At 40.5% G+C, this 22990-nt stretch overlaps 3 protein-coding genes across 3 annotated transcripts; 1 reads left to right on the top strand and 2 right to left on the bottom strand.

Moving 5' to 3' along the window:
• Nucleotides 1-7085: 7085 nt before the first annotated feature.
• On the bottom strand, nt 7086-11411 carry atf4a (activating transcription factor 4a). The gene is made up of 4 exons (XM_074662447.1): nt 11228-11411; nt 10172-10345; nt 9569-9895; nt 7086-8848 (listed from the first exon to the last, which is right to left on the bottom strand). The coding sequence occupies exons 2-4, from the start codon at nt 10218-10220 to the stop codon at nt 7848-7850; spliced, it is 1377 nt and encodes a 458-aa protein (XP_074518548.1). The 5' UTR covers nt 10221-10345; nt 11228-11411; the 3' UTR covers nt 7086-7847.
• A 1369-nt stretch (nt 11412-12780) lies between these two features.
• On the bottom strand, nt 12781-14614 carry rps19bp1 (ribosomal protein S19 binding protein 1). Its single transcript, XM_074664381.1, has 4 exons — nt 14422-14614; nt 13812-13988; nt 13518-13615; nt 12781-13351 (listed from the first exon to the last, which is right to left on the bottom strand). Exons 1-4 carry the CDS (start codon nt 14474-14476, stop codon nt 13205-13207), a joined length of 477 nt encoding a protein of 158 aa, XP_074520482.1. The 5' UTR covers nt 14477-14614; the 3' UTR covers nt 12781-13204.
• A 10-nt stretch (nt 14615-14624) lies between these two features.
• Nucleotides 14625-21150, top strand: LOC141785824 (3-mercaptopyruvate sulfurtransferase-like). The gene is made up of 2 exons (XM_074664364.1): nt 14625-15391; nt 18116-21150. Exons 1-2 carry the CDS (start codon nt 14812-14814, stop codon nt 18412-18414), a joined length of 879 nt encoding a protein of 292 aa, XP_074520465.1. The 5' UTR covers nt 14625-14811; the 3' UTR covers nt 18415-21150.
• Nucleotides 21151-22990: the final 1840 nt, after the last annotated feature.

The following is a 22990-nucleotide window of genomic DNA, read 5'->3' as shown; positions in this document are numbered from 1 at the left end:
TCTTTCTGTGTATTGAAACAACTACACACAAATATGAATTTAGATTAAATTCCACGACTTGGAAAATATGAAAAACAAAAGTTACAATGATTGATTCAGGTAAGATGAAATATAACATTCAGAGCTAACTGACTTAAATAAACTGTTTTAAAGAGTTTTGTTTTGTTTTGACTTCCCAGTCAGGGAACAGTCAAAGAAATTCTTCATGATAGCTCATTAGATTATATTTCTCTAGCCAACATAACCAGATTTCTGGAAAAACCTTGCTATAAAGCATAAAACAGAAAAGGTGTAATTTTGCATATCTTTACTCAAGTTGTGGTGTTTCTCTTTATTTCGTTTCTAGTCAAAAGCTCATCATGAATCTGCCATCTCTCACACAAGGCAGTGTTACGGTACGTAAAAGAAGTGTTGAGCCACTTCAGCAATGATATATATTTACCAGTTTTTGAAGTGTTTTGCTGACTGCATCAATCATAATATGAAAACTATAGATCACATGCTTTAAATTAATATGAGTCTGAATTTCAAATTTGTTTGTTATAATCATAAAAATATATATAAATCATTTATTCAAGGTGTTGGGGTCAAGCAATCCAGAACTTTAAAAAGTGTAGGGAAGACTTTGAAATAAGTACATGCTTTTGGAAATGAAGGTGGGAGTAGATGATGACAAGGGAAAGATGGTACAACCTTTCAGATACACCTCCCCAAAGCTGCATGATTATGATGAGCAGTAATGTGTCCTCCTTTGACCTAGTTTTACCCCCGGCTGACATGGCTAAACACCTTTTAGAGGTCTATTTTTTTTCCATTCTCTTATTTTTTCATGTTAGTTTTTGTTATTAGTTCGGGGAGAGAGGTTAGGAGAGAAGGAGATCATGACCACAAATCTTTTCATAATTTTACAGGTAAATAACTCTGATGTCCAGCATTATCTGTGTTAAAGTTAAATTACGATGCATGTACTAATGTTCTTCCAAAAAGCAAAGTGAGTTATTATTTTTAAGTCAAAACATGGTTTTGTTGCATTTGAAGTATTTAATCCAGATGCCACATTAGATTTCTTTTTTCTTTGTTTCAAAAACCACAAGTAAGCTCATCTTGCACACAAATGAATCGCTTCACAGGAGGGAATATCTGACTTCCAACAGCATGGACATACACTGTTTTACGCTGTTTCTTCCTGCAGCATGATGGCAAATTTGTGACCTACAGCACCAAACCTACACATATACATACCTATACTATACACAACTACAATATCAGTAGTACGACAATTAAAAGTAATAAGGTATTTGATTAATTTCCCCCTATCAAACCCAAACTAAATTTAGATTAATACATTTTTTACGATACATAAATAACTATGATTCTTCACAGTTTCTTGCTTTTTGAGGGTTAAGATTGAGAAGGGGAAGGGAGAGGAAATTTAGGATGTTATGTAACAAATATTCTGCAGTCATCTAGTCCAGATGTTATGCAAACTGAAGGAGATCAATGAAACTGAGAAAAAGCCACTTAGTAACTTGCATACTGCCACAGAGGTTATGCTAGGGCTAACCTGTCATTACAAGTGTCATCTTTGTTGCTCAGGTTGACTCAGCTAACAGCTTGTACACTTACCTTGTTAAAGATTTGTTTAACTACCATGCCAGATGCATTAAATGAGAGTATGTGGCTTTTTCTGGGTCATGTTGACAAATGGCAGGAGGAGCTGTGATGTTCAAGCTCGCTGACGTGGATACTGTGACCCTGTCTATTCCTGTTCCTCAAGACAGACACATTACACAGTGTAGTACTTTTTTTGTGAAATAGCTGTACCTTTACAAGCTCCTTCCCCTTTTCACAGTTCATTTGTTTTGTTCCCTGGTAGTGAAAAAAAGCAGTATGGTCCTGAAAAGCTTTTTGGTTTCAATGTTTTCATACAAACAAAAGTCAAATCTGTTAGCTGGATTAATCGATTCTAATCAACGCTGTAGTATATCAGACCCACCTCAGCTGTGAGATCACATCAGGCACAAACCATCTTCCTCTGAAGGAATTGTGAGTCTGAAAAATAATTTAGGAACCATTCAGGATATGAATGTGCTGTTGCTCAGATCAAGAAAAAAATTTGAGACCCAGCAGTTCTGGCTAAGGTGGACAACCCATTCTGAAGGCAAAGCTAAAGAACATGAACACCCAAAAATCTTCATTTTCTTAGCTGTTAAAACATCTGCCTCATTTCTTGCTTTGTGCAAAACACTGTTACCTTATTGATAGTCCTGTCATTTGTATATTTAAATGTGCATTAAAAATTGCCCAGAGGAAAACCTGCAAGCACTTCCACAATCCTTGGCCTGTGGAGTGTGCTACAGACTCAGCTTGTAAATCCTCATTTGCTTTGATTTTGTACATGGTGCCTTAACATGTGAGTTCTATGATGTCTTCTTAAAAAGATGTGGACAACTAATTGGTTCAAAATGCACTGTTTGTGCAAAATAAATCCAGTGTGACAACATTTTTATAAAAGCAAATAGTAAACACTTGAGATTGGACATGCAATAAGCTATGCAGCTAGAGTGTGGTTACCACATTAGTAAATGAAATGTCTGCCCTGATGACTCTTGAGCAATAAAACTTAATAAAAATATAATAAATAAATAAATAAATAAATAAATAAATAAATAAATAAATAAATAATAATAATAATAATAATAATAATAATAATAATAATAATAATAATAATAATAATAATAGTTATTATTATTATTAGTAGTAGTAGAATATTTATTTATCTTTTCCCAAAAAGGAAAAAAAGACAAATTCAAAAGCCCTTTGAATGTATTATAATTGGTCAAGACAAACACTTACAAACCAGGTTAACCAATAAATAATGCTTTATTTTCAGTGTGTAAATACAATATAACATATTAAAATCTTTAAAATGATGTCATTAAGTAAAAGAATCACAATATCAGCAGGTGGAGATCTTCCATTTTCGTCACGTGGTCATCATGTTTGAGAGTTTAGACCAGTCAGGAATAGACCTGTGAACAGTGCAGCCTCAGAGTTTTTGAATTTGTCAGATTGCTTAGCTTCCACTGACTTACAGTAGACAGACTATAAATAGCCTCACAACCTTACTAGGTTTCAGACAGCGCTGAGCTGAAGGCCATTTAGTCATGAAGCTTAATGTAACTTGGTATAAAGCTAAGGATAGACTCAGCAGCTGTGTCACCACTGTACAGTCTGCATTTGAACACTTGAGAGCATGCTGCATGAGGGCCAAATCTCAAAAAAAAAAAAAAAAAAGTTTTTACTTCAGGCCCCATGCAGGTGAAAAAAAACATTGTATTTTTTGAGGAATAGGAAGAAGTTATAGAAAGAGTTCATGCCGTAAGCGTCCAAATAGTCATAAAACACCCCAGCTTGAGAAACTTCATGGCAGCAGTAGTTGTGCTGGTAGACAACAAAAATTGAATTTATGGTTTTTGACTTTGCAACAAAAGCATGTTTGCACACAAAGTCCTTTCCTCTTGACATTTCATAACAAAAAGTTTATTTTAAATGATGAATGTATATTTCCTAGTGGTCATCATAAAAACTCATAAAATCTTTTTTTTTTTTTTTTTTTTTTTAACTACAAAGCAGGGTGTTGTGGGCTATATATCAGACTACACTGTACTCTGACCAAATTCATCATGGAGGTCTCTTAAACTGAGACACAGGACTCCACTTAAGCCATAAAATGAATCTGGTCAGACACTGCGTGTTAACACACGTGAGAAAACACTGAAGAGATACAGCACAGAATAACTAAACTGGATGAAACTGCTCTGATTGTAATTACGCTTAACCACAGAGGAATGTGACAAGACGAGTATGACTTGGGCTTCTTAGCTGTAAGCTATTACACCCATGATCTTCTTGTCTTGTCAGAATAAAGAAGTTTCTTTTGACTCGTTATCTTTCTGAACCACTGACTAGTTGCTCTATATGATTAAGTTCTTTTGGTCCATGCTTATTGCTTCAAAGTGAATACCTCTCCCACCTTGAGAGGTATGTGTGTGGAGCATATTTAAAGTTCCTGTAGAGCAACCAGACTCCACGAGCATATGAACATAAGTTCAACCCCACATTCTCAGGGTCACGTCTCAGGTGAGGGTTAAACCTGATACAATAAAAACTGCAGACAACCCTTTTCTATGAAGCACACTAACTTAATACACTGGCTGTTCTCTGTCTTGACCACCTCCTTCTGTACCAAGGTGTATTTTGCTAAAATGAATGCAGAAAATACATCATAATCACAGGCCTTTCAAGTAGTGTTTAAAGACGAGCCTCCAACTTCCAAATTCAGTCATCTTTATGGTCATTAAGATTCAGCATGCACTATCACAGAAAGATCAGTGACAGTTAAACAAGTACTCAGACTTGGGACCTTAGTGACACACAAAGGCCTTTTGATAGCTGCAACGGTTGAATACTGATTATTTTGGCAAACATTGAGACAGTTTTAGGCTTTACTTGTCTTTGTAGAGCAGCTTTGAAAAAAATTGGGGAAAAAACTTTTCTCAACACTTTGCTTTTTAGCCCACAATTTGAACCCCGCTCATGCAAGTCCACTCTAAGGACAGCCATTAACAGAAGCAATACATTCATACATGCATATAAGTGAAGAGTAAGAATATCTGCCTACTCTATATCTATAAATTGTGATGCAAAAATAAAGATCTAGTCTTGTCTACAAACATACCATGAATTTGCGTCGACTTGAGGGCAATGGTACGGCTCTGAGTCTTGCCAGTATGATGTAAACTTCCATACTCACAGCTGAGCCAAAGAAGTCTCTGAGCCCAGAAGACTGAAAATATCTCCTGTTGCCAAGTCGTATCTAATATCAGTTCTATTTAATCAACAGACTGCTGAACAACAGTTTAATTACTTAATAACCTGATGATATAATAATGATTGTTTGGGGTTTGAGTCAAACCCTAAGGTGACAGAGTAGCACAGACTTAATTTTGGAAAGTGATGATAGTACACAGGATGACGGGTGAAAAGGTTTCCATTATCAGAAATGATTGGACTGGTCTCTCCTCAGGTCCTGATGGACGCCTCACTCAGCACTATACCCATACTTGACTAAAACATTTTAGTCAACAGTTTTCCTATCTCATTTCTCTCTTCCTTTAGTATCAATAGATTGTTTTTTTTATCTGTGGATGATGAACACTTGTTTTCTTATAGCTAAGTACATGGGGAGTCTGACAGCAACACAAAAATCTCTTGAACAACTCATTTGTAACCCACAGCAGCCATAATAAAACAGTATGTATTATCTCTTTCCCTCTGCTTTCACTCTACTTATCTCTGTCCTCTCAGGAGGGTACGGCCTTACTACAGAGGAATCTGCTGGGGGTGGTGTGAGAGTGTTTCTGTGTCTGTTTTACTGCCAAGACTAAATTTACACAGCTGCCTGACAGTAGTCAGCACTTTGAGCTGAGTCTAAGCCACACACTCTTAAATTGGATCACTTTGAGGGATACAACACACTTAAATTTACTCTAACGTATACCACTGTTGAACAATAACCTATACACAACTACAGAAAAAATGTACTTTCAAAATGGATAAAAGTCTGTCATTTACATGAACAAAAACAATTTTAGCTCTAATTTTACAATCGTAGTATCTTTATGGCATTGAACAATCATTAAATCTCAGACCCTGGCTTTTTAAATTGACATATTTAGCATCACCATTTAACAGCACATTGAATGCCTTTGGTTGGTGTAAAAACAAAAATCTAAAGATATCACCTTGTGCTTTCTTACCATTCTGCAACTTTTCAATCCAAAACTCTGATCATTTACATAAAACAAAATAGCTGTGAACCTATTAACAGGATCTGCACAGGGGACAGAGACCTGACTGGCTCAGTCAGTCATAAAACCAGCTAAACCTGCTCTTTCCCTTTACTGAAAATGTCTATAAGAGTAACAGCCTGCACTCAAACAAAGGCTGACACAAACGTCTGTGATCCTCATGGCTTGGGTTAAAGAGACATCTGTTGCTGAACTCAAACTGTTGTATGCACCCCATCCACCTCCCTCTGACACCCACCTGTGAATGTCGAGACTGCTGTGTATAGTCTGGTTTCACAATTACAAGGCCCTTTCCATAAAACACTGGCCCAGGTGTTTCTCTTCTTTCTTGTTTTTCATTTCCTGATAGAAAGCAGAAGAAGAGCTCAGGACTCACATAGACTCAACCTTTGTGTGTACAACACTGTTCAAGCTAGTCTTCCAAATTAAAGATACAGAAGTATACAGTATGAAACACAATTTTAGATTACTGAAAAACTCCTGCTCCATTCAGTGATCTATGTATAAAAAGGTATGAAACTGTCTTCAGAGTTCAGCAAATATCCCTCTGACTTACTCATACTACTACTCAAAACATTTCAATGCTGTCAGGTATGCTTTGTTCTTTGTAGGTCAGTCCTAAGAGTTCACGCCCTTTAGTTAGCCCAAGTAAATCAGCTTAATGTCACTAATGTTTAATCACATCAAACAAAGCCTTTTGAAACACTATCTGTAGCACTCAGGCGTGTAATATGTGAATATAAGTCAGGTTAGGTCCTGTGGAGTATAGAGAAGCCAGCAGTTTTCCTTTTAACAGCTGAGATATGTTTTGTTTTTGCTTCCAGCAAACCGAGGTGTAGTTTAACTGTAGACAATAAATACCAAATGCTAATTCATAAAGTTAATTTAAAAGATATCATAAGATGTAGTAGTCACACTACCCACTTCTTTTAAAAATCTAACCTATTGGATGTTCCTCCATCCATTACTGCACACTGTTCACTAAGACTGAATAGTTTATATCAATTACCTGATGTGTTTTACATATCAGTTTTAAGTATCTGCTCATGTGGTTATACATTGGTTTTTGAAAGACAAAACACTGGGTTATTTGAAAGTATTAACTATGAATAGAAAAGACAAAGTATTTAGGCCCAGCTTCCAGTTTAACACAACTTGAAACATTTCAATTTTCCCATCTCTTCTTGCCACAAGTGAAAACCACAGGAGTCATTTGATTACTGATAGATATTTATTAGAAAAGGAAAGTGGAGCACTTTTTACAAGCCAAACAGCTGCACTACAGGACTTGGAGCAACTAGATCACCTATTTGGTTTATCCACTGTTAAATAACGAACGCCACAACTGGCAAGCAAAAGAAGAGAAAACTATATACACTAAAACATCCATTTTGTGTTGACAGTGTCACATCAAGAATTCATAAATAGGCTGAGGCCCCTTTCTGGACTTGAAGCTGTAAAAAGGAAGGTTAAGTGGGTTGACAATGGGATCAATAGGAGTGGGAAACAAGGTGGAGGTGGTATCTCACTCTACAAACATGGGTGGGAGCTGGGGGACTTGTCTAGCATGATGTGTGGAGTGTCTTCATAAAGGATATGGTCTAAAACACTACCAGAAATTACAGTGACTCATGGTTAGCATGCCTAGTCTACAAGAGAAATATACACCCTGCCTGTGGGTCCAGGTCCTAATTAAAACAGGGAGCACACTGTGGGGATCTAACAGGGGACTGAGAGACAAGCATGTACAGATGCTTCCCCTGACTACCTCCCAGCCCCCTGCTCTACTCTATAATCTCAACTTTCAGAGGCTTTCCTCTTCATCCAGCTGTTCCCTTTTTTCTTTTTTTGTGGACAGTTTAATGCATCTATCCTTGCACACTACTCTTCTCCTAAAGCATACTTCTGAGGCATGCAAGTATTTAGAGCAGAAACAACCACATCACTACTGTTAGCCCTGCACACACACACTAGTTACTGAGCTGCTGAGCTGGTCTTTCCACGCCTGTGCTTACGAACTTCCTCCATCAGATCTTTCAGGTACTGGATCTCTCGACTGATAGACTCCGCCTTCTCCTTCAACTCATGGTTCCTTTTCTCCAGCTCCTCCATTTCGGTGCCCAGCAGCTCTTGTTCTACCCTTTTCTTCTGTCTGTAGCGGGTGGCAGCCGTCTTATTCTGCTCCATCTTCTTCAGCTTCTTCTCTACAACCTTAGGAGAACCAGACACTGATTTAATCTTTGCTGAGGGAGAGGTGGTGACAGTGGGCTCTGATTTGGTGTAAGGTTTGGTCCTGGAGGAACCAGCTGATGGAGAAGGGGTTGAGGGAGGTGAGGGGAGGCGAGGTGGTGAGCCATCACCAGACTCTATGCCAGAATCGCTGTCGCAGTCACTTGACGGTGGTGAGATTTGAATAGACTGGTCAGGGGGAGACACAAGGGAGGGCTCTTCTTTGTTGGTGAGCACCACCACAAAGTGGCCGGAGGAGGGAAGAGACAGCACAATCTGGCTGCTGGTCTGAATGCTTCCGCTGGGATCTGGAATGATGGTAGCTGTCACGGATGTTGCCGTTTTCTCAGCATCAAGTACATCCACTTCACTTCCCAGCTCCAGTGCGAAGACTGCAGAAGAGGGAGGAGGAGAGGGGACTGGAGAGGGAGGCTCAGACTTCAGAACAATCTCTTGCTCAGGAAATAACTTTGTCTCCTTGGTCTCAGCTGCCCCAGGGAAGGGGAGCTCAACGGGAGGAGAGGGGGCGATGGGCAGTGACAGGCCCAGCCCCAGGCTGTTGTCTGAGACAGAGGTGGTTGTGTCTAAGGAGTTGAGATCCAAATCCATGTGGGAGTCTAGGGAGGCCAGGAGTTCCTCTGGGGAGCTGGGAGACTCATCGGATGAGCAGGAGCCAATGAGAGACTCAAGATCAAATTCACTCAGATCGATTTTTTCTGACATCCAGTCCATGTCCAAAGCATCATCTGCGGACAGAAATAAGTTTTATATAGAAATGTTCAAAGTATTTTTAAAAGAAAACTTCCTGGTTATGCTTGCACTCAAGCACCACTAGTTTCATCTCCATATTGAGAAGTTTCTTAAAATGCTTATGTACTTTGTATCTTAAAGAGGATCCCTTGACTCCCAAGGTATACCAAAACCACTAAGTGTAGCAGCAAGTATGTGACAAATGGAATCACATCATTGTAATGACACACTCCGCAAAACCAGTTTGAGGCGGTCTTTCCCCACACACTTTAAAGCCACACCTGAAAGCTGCTAAGCAGTGTTTGCTTTTGTTGCCCAACCCACTCACCAATAACTTGTTCATGTCTTTAATTTTCAGTATGTGTGTGTGTGTCTGTGTGATAGCATCACAGACTTTACTCCCCAATCTCAAACTTTGGCTTGAAGAATACTTTATGGCACGTATTACAAAAGAAGGATAAAATAATAATTGACATTTGTTTTTTACAATCTTAAACACTGCAAAGAAACATACAGATGAGTTTGTCACTGGACCACAAGGATCCATATGAAATGTCACTCTTGTGTGCAAACAACACCAGCTCCACGTTAATGAACTGGGGATAGTCATTGTTTTAGACTTTGTTGCCTATAAAAGGTTGTGGTACTTGTAATTACTTATATTGATGCTATCTTGCTTAAATATTGAATTGATGGAAACTCAAATTCCCTGTTACCTTGGCCATCGTCTGCTCCGATGTGGGCATCGAGCAGGTCGCTGGCACCCAGCCAGGGGAGGGACAGTGAGTCCGCTCCAGCCTTGGTTCCCAGGAAGGAGGAATGGGAGTGTGTAAGAGGAAGAGGAAGAGGAGAGGCAGGTGGGGAGGCAGAAGAAAGTGGTGAGGATAAGGTCTGATAGGGAGACAGGGAAGACGCATAGGAGGAGAAAGAGAGAGGGGGCGAAGCTGGCGCCTTCCCCTCTAGAGAGGAGGAGGGAGAAAGAGCTTCGTCTTCATCTTGGTCCAGAAGGGGCCCCATGGGGTCAGCCATCAGAAACGAGGGCCCTGTGGAAAAGAATAACATTTAACACAAATCTGACTTTTTTGGATGATGCTTGTTTCACCATTTAATTGCAGAGCAGCTAACCTATGGCAGGGTTTTAAAAGTATCAGTGTGATTGAAATAGAGTGGAGGCATACAACAGGTTTTTTTCCCTCTAATTTTGAGTAAAATAAGTACAATCTCACACTGTATCCACCTAATTATCTACTCTGCTGCTCTGTATTCAGTGATGTTTAAAGAGATGCTTTGGGAACATGAGTCATTCTCACATCACCAACCTAAGCACAGGGCCTCCACGTCCTCCAAGGCTAGCTGGGAGAGTGTCATGGCTGCTGCTGGTAAGTGGTAGCAGTGAGACAGGGTATGACAAAGACAAGTCTGGTGATATCAAGTCGAGCGGTTCGGTTGTGCTGTCGACGGCAGCAAAGCTGAGGGTGGTTGCCGAGAGAGACCTAGAAGGGAGACAGGGATGAAGGTCATTGTTTCGTTGAGAAAACTGGGATCACCCTCAAATTCTCAGTTTGATATACATTTGTTTCAGTTTATATTTTTAGATGGAAAATACATCAAGTTAATATGATCCAAGAATGTCACCACATATTGATTTGGTTTTGCTGCATGTGAGAAAAATTCTGGTGCCTGAGCTGCTGGAAAAAGTAAACATTTCCTGCCTAAATACCGTCATGCTAGCAGTGCAGGTTTTCTGTTGATGAGTGCACAGGTCGTTAAGGCCGTTAGCATGGGGGAGGGGAGGCTAATTCTGGTTAATACTTCCTCTAAGTGTCAAAGCTGCGTTGACGGGTAAACGCCCCGCCCTCGACCGGGGGATAATATTTCCTAATTTGGTCATTCTCTGGACAATAACTCCGCCCACATCCGTGACTCACCGCTGAGATGTGGGCGGGCAACCGCCATTTTCACAACAGAACCATCTGTACAACGGCGGAGTAAAAGGACACTGCGCGCCATTTTGGACACGCCACGTTGTCAGTGTTGGAAAAACATAAACATCTAAGACATGGAAAGAAACTGTGTATTTTGAAGTACAATATAAAATCAACAAGAGAACTCAAAGTCTTTATTTTAAATTAAGGGAACTGTCACAACGATTAGCTAGCGGAAGGACACAGCCGGCTGGGAGGACTTGTACTGACAGGCAGTAGTTTGATATCGCCAGATATCGGAAATTCAACAAATCCGGGGCAACTTGATGGCTGTTGTGACATTAAGGAATGCCAGTGTGGGAAAATGCCTACACCCAACAAGTGTGTGAAATGCAGAGTTAGATCACCTTAATCTACTCAAGGAAGCAAGAAAAGGCCTCAAATACTTACGCCATTTTGCCAAAAATAGCCAGTGCACTTCGCCGTTGCACTGCCTGAATGTTGCCGCTGCAAGTTGTGCCGCTGCACGCCGTTACACTGCCATTTTAGCGCGGGAGCTCGTCCAGATGGAGTCCGTAATGTCAAATCCTTTGTATTCACTGCACGAAAGACGCGCACTGAGAGGCGCGTGGAAATTTATATAGAGCCGAAGCACGGCCTCTATATTCCTCCGCGGTATCCCTCCGCGGCAGAGTTTGTTGTGAGAAGAGTTTCTAATGAAATTCCAATTTGCGAAGAATAAAGTCCCTCTTACACTAACTCATAGCTAGGCGGCACCATAAGCTGATAACTGAAACGTATCACCGAGAAGAAGTGGCTTTTGCGCAGTGAAGAACAGACGAAATAGATCCATATGGAGCGTATCCTATGCGCAACCCACACGCGAGTGCCTCCCTACGGCAAATGTAGGTCAAATGAAAATGTAAACATTGGGTAAAGAGAGTTTTCTGGTGCTCCTTTTTAGCCAATAATCAAAACAAAACATGAAAATAATGACTTGAAGCATAAAAAAAAACCATTTGAGATCCACTTTGCACATGGATTTACACTAAGACTGTAACCTTAATTAATATCAGAATAGAATAGAATAGAATAGAATATTCTTTCATGATTCCCCCCCCCCCCCGGGGAATTTTTTTTGTTTTGTTTTGTCACAGCAGCTCACAGAAAAGTGATACATTACAAGGGACTTGTGTTACATTACAGTCAAACTTTCCTAACTTCTCACAATTCATTTCTGTTACAGTTTGCGTTATTCTCAGCGTCTGTAGACAGTAAAAAATACAGGCGGTGTCGTGTACACTCATTTTACTTAAAAGTTAAACTCACTGAAGCCGGCTGTTGTCTTAGTCACGCATGTACCGCCACCTTGTGGTGAACTGCAAGCTTTAGAAAGAGTAAAATCAGTCTGATAATTTGAATCGCTATAGATTATCAGGGAATTAGTACAATCCTTGTTTAGTTAAGGTGTTATTCTGACAGTAAAATTATTTTCAAATGAAGTTATCATATAACATGAGCTACAGCAGAAATTATTAAACAAGGCTAGATGAACATTTCAAACAGCTGCTGATAAGTATTGATTTATTATGAGGTTATATATTTGCACACATTTTGACCTCTTAATCCCAACTGATTTATCAGCTTCTAACAAATTATTTTAGTGGCTTTGAACTCCTTGGTGTAGTTTTAATCAAGGATGAAGGGCATAAAAAGGAATTATACACAGCAAGTGTTTTTGTTAATTACCATTTGATGAATGTTTAGAATACATCAACTTTTTGAAGGTTACATTGAGTGAACCAGAAAGGAAACCATAAATGTCGGTTTTGTTTTTCTCATTTAAAGGGAATGAGATACCCAAGCTCAACTGTTTTTCTAAACCAGAAAAATATTTTTTTAAGTCTGGTTTTAGAGAGGACCAGATGAAAAAGAATATAAAGAAGACCTGAACCTCAGTACATTCAAACTATTAAACATGTTCAACAATGCCAATAAATGTGTCATTTTTACTTTTTTATTATTTTTTTTCTACCATAACCATCTAGATTACACATTTCAAAATTGTATTGCTTGTCTATTTAGTCCCTGTAATAAACCACAATTTTTTAGCTAATGACAAGTGAGTTAAGGTCAAAAACATATTCAAAGTAGAGATAACTCAAAACTCTTTTCAGGGAAACAAAATGATTACATTTTAAAGCATGCAACTGAATGTGCCTGCAGTCACCATACTGGTTCTAGCTCATGCAAAAACGTCACCACTGAGTCTTTTTCTTTCATTGCTGCAAATGTAGTAAGTAAGTAGTAAGTGAAGTAAATAAAACTTCCAGAATATGATCCAGTTGTGAAATCAAATACAGCAGATAAAAAAACAGTTTTCTTTTTTCTGTTGCATTTGCAGTGTCTGTCTTATGGTCCACTTCATTAGCTCTTCTCCACAGTCTTGCCAAAGTATTCCTTCTGGAACTGCTGAAACTCCTCCTCTGTGAATATAGACTCTGGCTCCTTGGTTTTCCTTTCTAATGGCTCACGGCGATCCCTGGACTGTCTTCCCAAATTGTGGTTCAAGATCTGTATAGAGAAGGGAGCAGGTGAAAAGTTTCTTGGTTTTAAAACAAAAATAAAAATCTTTGAATTTTTCCTTTTTTTAAGGCAGTAGATTGCAAGTGAGAATGAAATCATACAGACATTTATCAACACTGATAAAAGCCAACGTTGAGTGGGAACAATGTCTTACTTTCGAAGTGTCTGAGTCTTCTGCTTTGCAGCCAGTTTCCATGAAGTACTTGAGGTTAGCACTCATCTGACTCTTCCGCTGCTTCTTTTTAAACTCCTCTATGATTGAAATCAAAGAGGAGTTAGTTCAAAAGAAGTCAGTGTTACAGATGGGATATAAAGACCCACTAGTGGGATGGGTATTGGTGTTTCTTGCACTGCTGATATGACCCATATATCTAAACACAGCGGCATCTTGCATACATAAAGTATGGATTATTCTCTATCATGTGGTTTTCTCTGAACGTTTACTAACCAATTGCAGACTTGATCTTCTTATCCTTGACCGTGGCTTTGTTTTTGCTTGGTCCTTGGCCCTGCAGCCGTTTGACCTGCTTGGTGACTCCCTGCCGCTTGGTGCTCACCAGCTCCATGACCGTGGCTGAGCTGGGAGTCTGCTGCTGTTTCTTCTTCTTTTTCAATTTACTGGCATCTGACAGGATAAAACACATTAGTTCTGTTATTAAATGTTCAATCGACTACGTTTATTTATTTTTCACGATGGCCCTTTAACTTTGGACAAGTACTGTATCATTTAACTTTGGACAAGTGCTTTAAAAGTAAAAGTACTGATACAGAACATGATATAGTGCAAAAGTACATTATGCACTGGTTCATTATGGGAGTCATGGTTATAACTCTCACACTAAAGCAACGACGGGTTAAGAAAGCTAAATTTAACCAGTCAGAAGTATCATCACAACTTTTGCTGTCCAAATTGGTCCACGGGACAGATAACCAATAGCTCGACACTAATAACAAAGCTATGATGAAACAAATGTTGAACGAGGTCAGGGATGAATGAGTATTTTTATGGTCAGTGATAATGTAGCTTTCTAGTTAGTTAATCCAGCGGATACACTAACCTTTAGAGACGTCCTCAAAGAGCTCCAGGCCTCTTTTTAACAACGACGCCGACATCCTTACTCTGAAAAGTCAGTTTTTGCTAAAATTCATAGGTATTTGTGCAAAATCGTGAACAGCAACGTGTGAGACTATCAACATCCGGCTAACAATTATGTGTTACACTCTGACGCAGCCGGCTGCATAACAGTGAAAGACGATTTTAGTTCCAGGCCCCCATTCACTTCCAGCTGTTGTGGAGTGAACTGTGGGCGTGTACGTTGTAGCGCTCTCCCTCTCTCTCCACAACTGATACACTTGCTTAGTTTACCACAAGCATCAACCTTTGTCACATCACAAGTTCGATCTTGAGGTAAAGTAAACTTTGTGGTACATCCACTGAATCTCTGACCATGGCGCTTCAGTCGAGAGCCGTGCTTACTTCCAAATGGCTCTCGGAGGCTTTGAAAGTTCAGGGGAAAATTCGCGTCTTGGACACTTCTTGGTATTTGCCCAAATTGAGGCGAAACGCCAAAAGCGAATTTAAGAAGAGGCACATTCCCGGTGCTGCTTTCTTTGACATTGACCAATGTTGTGATAAAACCTCTCCCCTGGACCACATGCTGCCATCAGAGCACATTTTTGCAGATTACGTTGGAAATTTGGGGATAGAGAACGACACGCATGTCGTGGTGTATGACGCCAGCGAGTTCGGCGCGTTCTCTGCACCCCGTGTGTGGTGGATGTTTCGGGTATTTGGGCACAGGTCGGTGTCGATGCTCGACGGGGGGCTCAGGAATTGGGAACTTGAAAGTCGACCAGTGAGCAACCAGTATGTGAGACCGATACCGACAGAGTTTAAGGCCTCCCTGAACCGCTCCTGGATAAAGACCTATAAGGACATCCTGGACAACCTGGATACCAGAGAGTTCCAGATGGTGGACGCCAGGCCGGCAGGCAGATTTAAAGGACTAGACCCTGAACCCAGAGACAGTAAGTAGACTGTAAACGAGTCTGTGTGATGATGACCCTTTTGTTCGTTTTATACACTTTGGAGTCAGTATGTCAAAGGAGAATACATCTGAAGTAAAAGTTTAGTTGAATTTCATGCACGCATACAAAAAAAGTGTATTGCCCGAAAAGTTGCACAAAATCAATTAATTTATTCAAAAGAATAAAATTTATCTGTCAGGAACATACGCTGAAATTAGTTTAGCATATTCAGCCATAAATTTTATAGATTATGCTACCATCAGAAAGCATTTGGAATGTACAACCTTTGCCTTCAAGGCAGTAAAAGTTTCGCTTCATAGCAATAACTGAAAAGTCCACATTTTCCAAGCAAACTCAGTCAAAACTCAAGCCGCTACTCCTGGAAGAAACCAAAGCTTTATTGATGCATTTATCAAGCACCATGAGTTAAATCCTAATTTATCAGATACTTGCATTTCATCAACTGAAGCTGATACTTTAGTTTATACTAGTGCTCAAAAGCCAGGATTTGCCAGACATCAGTCAGTGGAATAATCCTTCATCACAGTGCTTGTTCTGTTGCTTTTTGAATATGTCTTTGTGTTGACCAGTCACTGGTCCTTGTCTCTGATTTTAAATTTGCCACAAGACCATGCACAGGTGTTAAGATATCAGTGATCAAAAAGTAAAGAATTATCCTCTCTGAATGGAACATAGGTGCGTTACAGTGTGAAATTATTAACCATTGAATTCAGTCAACTAAACCGTATTCATTAGAGGCTGTGACCTCAGCTTTACAATAGTAAAGGCATGTATTAGAGAACCATTATTATTTTGGCCTGAGGAGTCCATGACTTTTCTGTACAACAGCTCATTTCAGAGTTTACTCTGAACAAACACACAGACTGGCTGAGCTTAAATCAGTGAACTACTCAAACAGCAACACCAAGCAGGCCTACAGGACGTGCTTGCATAACCATGGATTTAATTATCAGTCACTGACCCATATGATGGATCAGACAGACAGACAGACCCTACAAGACAGTAGCAGTGAAAGATTGTGGACTTTTTCCTCCTCTATAGATTAGTAAATCTTCACAGAAAACATTGTACATGCACATACCACTCCCTTTGTAGGTGCCTTATCTTATTCCATACACACTTAAACCCACCCAAACATACATGCATGCTGCATGTACACACGCACACACACAATAAAATGCATGTAGGAAAGCGCTGTTGTACTGCCAAAGCATCCGTCCAGAGGTGAAACTCCATTTGTTACAGCACTCTCAGCAAAGCACTTTAACCTGCTGCAAATTACAATTGCTTTGAAGACTCTTTTTTTAAATGTTTTACAGCTTACAGGCAGTTTCTGGTGGATTCTCTTTAAAGTTAAGGCATGGCAACTTTACATGAAACTTTTCCAGTAAACACAAACAATTTGCCCACAGCTTTGGATCATGCTGACAATGTATTCATGTTTTTTTTTGCTCTCCTTTATTTGAGCACAGGGAACACAAACTCAATTTCTCTGAACAGCCAACACCTGAGTCTTTGTCTTCTTTATGTAGACAGTGGTTCTTTGCTAGCTTTTTCTGTGAGTTTCCTTTTTTTGCTTTGTATCTTATTGTATGCTTCAGCAGTAATGATATAACAGTTCTTGAGCCCCCTGAGGCTGTCTGGTGGTTACGATATTCACAGCTGCAAGGCAAGCTGTGTTTTCATCATGAAGAACATGATGTAAGAGAGCAGGTAAAGCAAACAGAGTGAATCCAGGGGAAAAGGACAAAATAGGAATTGAACCACATTGGTTTGTTGGAGGTGTACCGTTACGGGACCTTTCTACCATTTGATAGTTTTGATGAGTCACAGCAAAGTAGTACTGTACTAGTTTGTTGTGTATTGGTTACAGTCAATCTCAGTACCCAGTCTGTCAGGGTGTCTTGTGCAAAGCTTTTCTAGTTATATAAAGTTCAATGAATTCCACTTCCCCACCAAACAGCAGACAGATGAAGTTAATGACCAGCTTGTGAACATTTGCAGAGCATTCAGAAGCTGAAGGACCAAAAGTTTCATTGGTCAGTGGAGATAGAAAAAGAAAGGAATTGCTTGTTAGTGCAATGTTAGACCATTTTGCATTGAGATTCTGCCTGGTTTGGGGGCTTCTAAGCAGGGGGTGTCAGAAAAGTTACCACAGAGATTCTGCCATAAAAACTTTTGCCCTCCCTCTGCCTTTGTGCTTTTACATAAAACCCAACTACAGTAATATTATGGTGTCACAGTGTGTGAATTCCCTGTGCTGAACGAGGCTAAGACAGCTATAAAAAATAATAGTAGGAAGCCTTACATGCACACTGAGCATACACACTGAGACTTGCTCATGCACACTGACATGCTACTCTGGCCCATCAGCTCCATTGTATTCAGGGTTGCCTCTGCTACACCTTTGACCTTGGAACAACCTTGATCCATGATTACACCCTAGTACAGTTTATATTCTGGACAAAGCTTCGTACAGTCCTATCTTAATCGTACAACATAAAAGGATCTCTCATGCCAATGCTGTGCTTATTGTCATGATGCCCTCAAGTGGTCAAAGTAGTCAATTACCGGACATTCAATAGCACTGAAAAACCACTAGTAGAAAAATTGCCACTTTGTTCAATATGCATCTCTGACAGTTTTAACAAACCCATCAAATTCAATATTTTAGCTCTTTCCCCCTTTCTCTCTCTCTGACAGACACAGAACCAGGCCACATCCCTGGTTCCATCAGCATTCCCTTTCACTACTTCCTGTCCCCGTCTGGTCACTTCCTGCCAAAGGATCAACTCCAGGCCCTGTTTGCCCGAGCTGGGGTGGACCTTAGCCGACCCATTTGTGTCCTGTGTGGCTCAGCCGTGACTGCGTGTCATGTGGCACTGGCAGCCCATGAATGTGGGCACCCTGGAGTGTCAGTGTACGATGGAGGGTGGTCAGAGTGGTACACCCGCGCTGTGCCAGAGAACGTCATATCTGAAGGAAGAGGGAAACATTTGTGATGGTAGGAGATGTGTTGGATGGGTCCAAAACCATTGGCTGTGCATAAAGATTGATGGTGTGTATCGATTTCCTCCTGTAAAACAGAAGTGATGCAGTCACCACTGTGAACCCCTGTCTTAGCAGTAGGGATCAGCCGGTGACATTGACACCCTGCCCTTCCTGTGGACCAAAACATTCATTTAACCTCTGTTTGGCTGAGTCTACATATAGCATATAGCTATTTTTTTCTGGATGGAGCAGACACACAAGGTTAGGAAAGCTCAATAACTCTTGTTGCAGTGTTTATCTTTTATCCCCCATGCCTCCTTTGCTAGTCCAGGGCACACAGCACTAAAGGAACTACATTTACTGGAGCTAACCATGTTCATGAAACATTTCTTTGATGTGTGTATTTTAATTCAAACCTTGATCCATTTTTGATCCATAGACATGGGGAAGACTATTTTTATGAACTATGTTGCAGTCAGCCAGGAGAGGGCACTCTTTATTTTATGGCTTTACTTTAAGAAGCTGCTACATTTTCTATCTTTTTATACAGCAATGGTTTCAAGCTGGACCAGACTGATACTGGGAGACTCACTGACAGATGTTCTTGGAGACTGCTTATTTCCTTTCACTATCTGAAATTTTTACCAATTCACATTTTACTGTTTTTCTTTGATGTGAGCAGAACCAGAAATGTTGTCATGCTAAACTGACTACATCCAACTTAAGCTTCATGGTGGCGGAGAAGTATTTTTATCATTATAATTAATTAATTTATCAGTCAGTTAATTTTTGGAGTTGACCCACATAGTTAGGCGAAGGTGGGGCTGAAATCAGTGCATTAATTTCTCTACCTCCGATAGGCACAATTCCCAAAGATGTTAAAAGCCCCATTTCCACCAAGCAGTTGAGTTTGGCTTGTCTCAGTAGGGCACGCATTTTGTGGTGTTTTCTTTGACTAAAACTAGGACAGGTCCCAAAATTACCAACCCATACCATCCCATATATTTGGTACCCTACTACGCTGACCCCCCAGAAAGCGGAGCTAGAAACACTTAAGTCTGCTGGTTGGTTGAAAGAATCGTCACCTCCAGTGTGACAGTGGTAAAAAGGGACAACACATAACCTTGCAATGTTTTCATCTTCAGTCAACTTCATGAAGATACATTTCTTTTTGTTTGGAAAATGGCATCACCCTTTATTTACCTTGTGCCATGTTTTTGGATTTGATAGCAGGCTACACTGTGTTGCACTGCTATGCTGTTACGCCATTACGTAGTTGATGGGGCTATCGGCGTCTGGCTTACATCTTGCCTACTAACAGGGGCATGGTTGGCTGTGGAAACACCAACAGGATCAGGCTTTATCGATTTGAATGGTACCAAACTGTACTGATCCATACCGGACTGCTTGGTGGATACAGGGTTTAAGTGTTCCTCTCAAAATAACAACAATGGCTCATCCTGGGGCCTGTACTACGAAGCTGGATTAAGTCATCCAGGATAACTCTGCGACAACTCGCTGAACTTCACCGGATCTCCATCATCCAGATCTGCTGTACTACGAAGCTCGTTATCAACTCGATAAGTGAATCCGGTTGGGATCTATGCGCGCACACATGAAATGGGCGTGGTTAGCGGCCCCGGAGCATTATCCTCTATGGAGAAGGGAGCAGCCTACGTTACGGCGGAGGAGCAGCAAATAATCTTGCAAAAAATACGAGGAGTACAGCAGTATTATCCGGAGGGATTGCTGCAAAAAATCGCTGACTCTAAATGCGTAAATTTCCTAAATGCTGATATTAATAGACCTATCTTATCACGACGTGACGACACGGGCAGTTAGGTCCTTATTCATTCATGTTGTCAGTCAGTGTGTGTGTGTGTGTGTGTGTGTGTGTGTGTGTGTGTGTGTGTGTGTGTGTGTGTTCAGCATCATATCCAACCTCATAATTAGAAAGAGTCCACTTTCCTACAAATCCCAAGTAAAACGCTTATTATAGGCAGTTTGTATTGCAGATGCAATAGCAGTGGAGAAAAAAGGACGTGGGAGCAAATAAAAATAAATATAAAAACATCCTTCAAAGTGGTCAGTATGAAAGATTCCATTTGCACACATTTCTACTTTTCCCTGACAATGTCTCAGTTATGATGATCAGTAAGATATTGTTTGTTCACAGCCCATAAGAAAAAATGTTGGGCCAAAAAGACAGGGGGCGGTCCTGCACCGGAGGACTTCACTCCGGCTGAGCAAATTGGTGACTAAGCGGTCTTTCATGCCCGCCCGAGAGAACCGATTGGTTAGCTTGCGGTCTGTCACACCCTGTGAGCCCTTATCCTGGAACTTAACCTGCTCCAGACCAGGTTTGGCATTCAGCATCAGTTACTGGGGCAACGTGTCTGGATAAAATAGATCCACATTCGTAGTATGGAAAACCCCAAACTTATCCTGGAAGTTATCTCTCTAAGAGCTAATCCAGCTTCGTAGTACAGGCCCCAGGTGTACAGTCATAGCAAAAGGACATATATTGTGTAAGACACATAGAGGACTTGATTGGGGTGCCAGTATTGTGAAAAACACTAAACTTGACTCTCTGAATGAGTCAAGCTGAAACTGGAACTTGTTCGTTTACAGATGTAATGTTGAAATAAAATGGAACTGTGAAATACATGTGGTCAGGTGTTTTGGACTTTTAAATTCATTTCACATCATGAAGTAGCTTATTGTGTAAGCCTCTGTTCAGAGAAGCTTTAAGGCCATTAGACAGGACAAAAAGTGACCTGAGGGCAGAGTCTAGTTTAACTGAGTCTGGTTGGAGGTAAAGTACAGTGCCAGTTTGACTTTTGGACTCTAGGGCCATGTCCAAACGTGGCGGGTATCTGGGAAACTGCATATATTGGGCCTGTCATCCACATGAAACCCGCAGTTCAACAATGTTTTCTGAGAACTCCAGCCAAAGTGTAGATTTTGGAAACCTCTGGTTTCATGGTTTTGTGTAGACGCCAGGAAACAGAGTTTTTGATTCTCAAACATCATAGCTGAATGACAGAGGTTCATTCTGATTGGCTGGAAAATATGGGTTTGATATGCTTTGAGCCGTACTCAATGGCGGATTTTTTCTGGTGTGGATGAAAGTATTTTCAAAAACAAATGGGGTGTGTGTGTGTGTGTGTGTGTGTGTGTGTGTGTGTGTGTGTGTGTGTGTGTGTGTGTGTGTGTGTGTCCATTTTTGAAAATATCCGGCTATGTGTGTACTAAGCATAGACGTGAGCTGACATTTACAATGCTGCTTAGGCACACATACATGTATAGATACCATCACACACAACACAAAGTAGAATGGTAATTATGCTTCTTCTGCTCAAGAGTTTAAGAGCACATGATCCTGGTGTCCTTTCTGTAGGTCTCTGGACCAATTTTTTTTCCGCCTCTCTCTTTCTCCTAGCTAGTTCTATATGATGAGAGCAAAATTATTTGAAAAATGACTCAATAAAAATCCATAGGAAAACGATTTGTCTAAATACATAAAACCTGACAGCCTCTAAGAAAACGTTCAACCAAATTTGATTTGTGTTGTAGAATCAGTGTCATAGACAATGTGATGTGTGAACAAACAGCAGCAACAAAAGAGAGATAGGGACAAAGATGAGCAGGTGGAAATTTTGTGATTCTGCAACCTTCCTGGAATAGGCGTGAAGACTTGTATTTTATTTGTTTTTGCACCAGATCAATTGGATACTAACAAGGTCATGTGGTTTAAAGTACTTCTTTATCAGGGCCCTGGAAATTAAAGGGAATCTGAACACAGCTTCAGATAAAAAGGAAGTGAAAATGCAAAAATTCTTCCCGTCCTTCACTGGAAGTGAAGTACAACTTAAAGTGAACTCTATTTGAGTGTTGAACAAGTGCGCTTTTTTTAAGGCGTTGAAACAACAAAAAATCAAGTCAGCCTAATTCTTCATACCTGCCTCTCCACTCTGAGGGAAGAGCTGTTACCTGACCACGGCGGGCACCTGTTCCACCAGAATGGTCTTATAAAACCAGTTTGTACTACCTCTCCCAGCACCAAACAGCAGCCCATTCATTCATTCATTTATTCATTCATTTTCTGAACCGCTTATCCTGTTCAGGGTCAAAGGTGGCTGGAGCCTATCCCAGCTGTCATCGGACAAGAGGCGGGGTACACCTTGGACTGGTCGCCAGTCAATGGCAGGGCTAACACAGACACACCAACAACCTTTCACTCACACACTCACAACTATTGGCAATTTAGAGTGACCAATTAACCTGATGAGCATGTTTTTGGACTGTGGGAGGAAGCCGGAGGACCCGGAGGGAACCCACGCATGCACAGGGAGAACATGCAAACTCCACACAGAAAGGCCTACTGGCCAAGCTGGGATTCAAACCAGTGACCTTCTTGCTGTGAGGCTGAAGCGCTAACTGTAACAGCAGACCAATACAGTAATTTATGTCTTTTCTCTACTACTTTGTCAAAGTCTCAGATTTTTGTAATTAATCTTTGAAACTATTGTTATGATGAAGTTTGTTTAAAGAATTACCAGTAGGGGGCAGCAAAGCTTCACACCA

The sequence above is a fragment of the Halichoeres trimaculatus genome, unplaced genomic scaffold (genome assembly GCF_033239565.1).
Source record: "Halichoeres trimaculatus isolate MK-OKI-2021-1 unplaced genomic scaffold, fHalTri1.1 fHalTri1_scaffold_2, whole genome shotgun sequence".
Taxonomy (NCBI): Eukaryota; Metazoa; Chordata; class Actinopteri; order Labriformes; family Labridae; genus Halichoeres; species Halichoeres trimaculatus.
The sequence above is the reverse complement of the archived record's forward strand: the minus strand, read 5'-3'. Positions and strand labels throughout refer to the sequence as shown.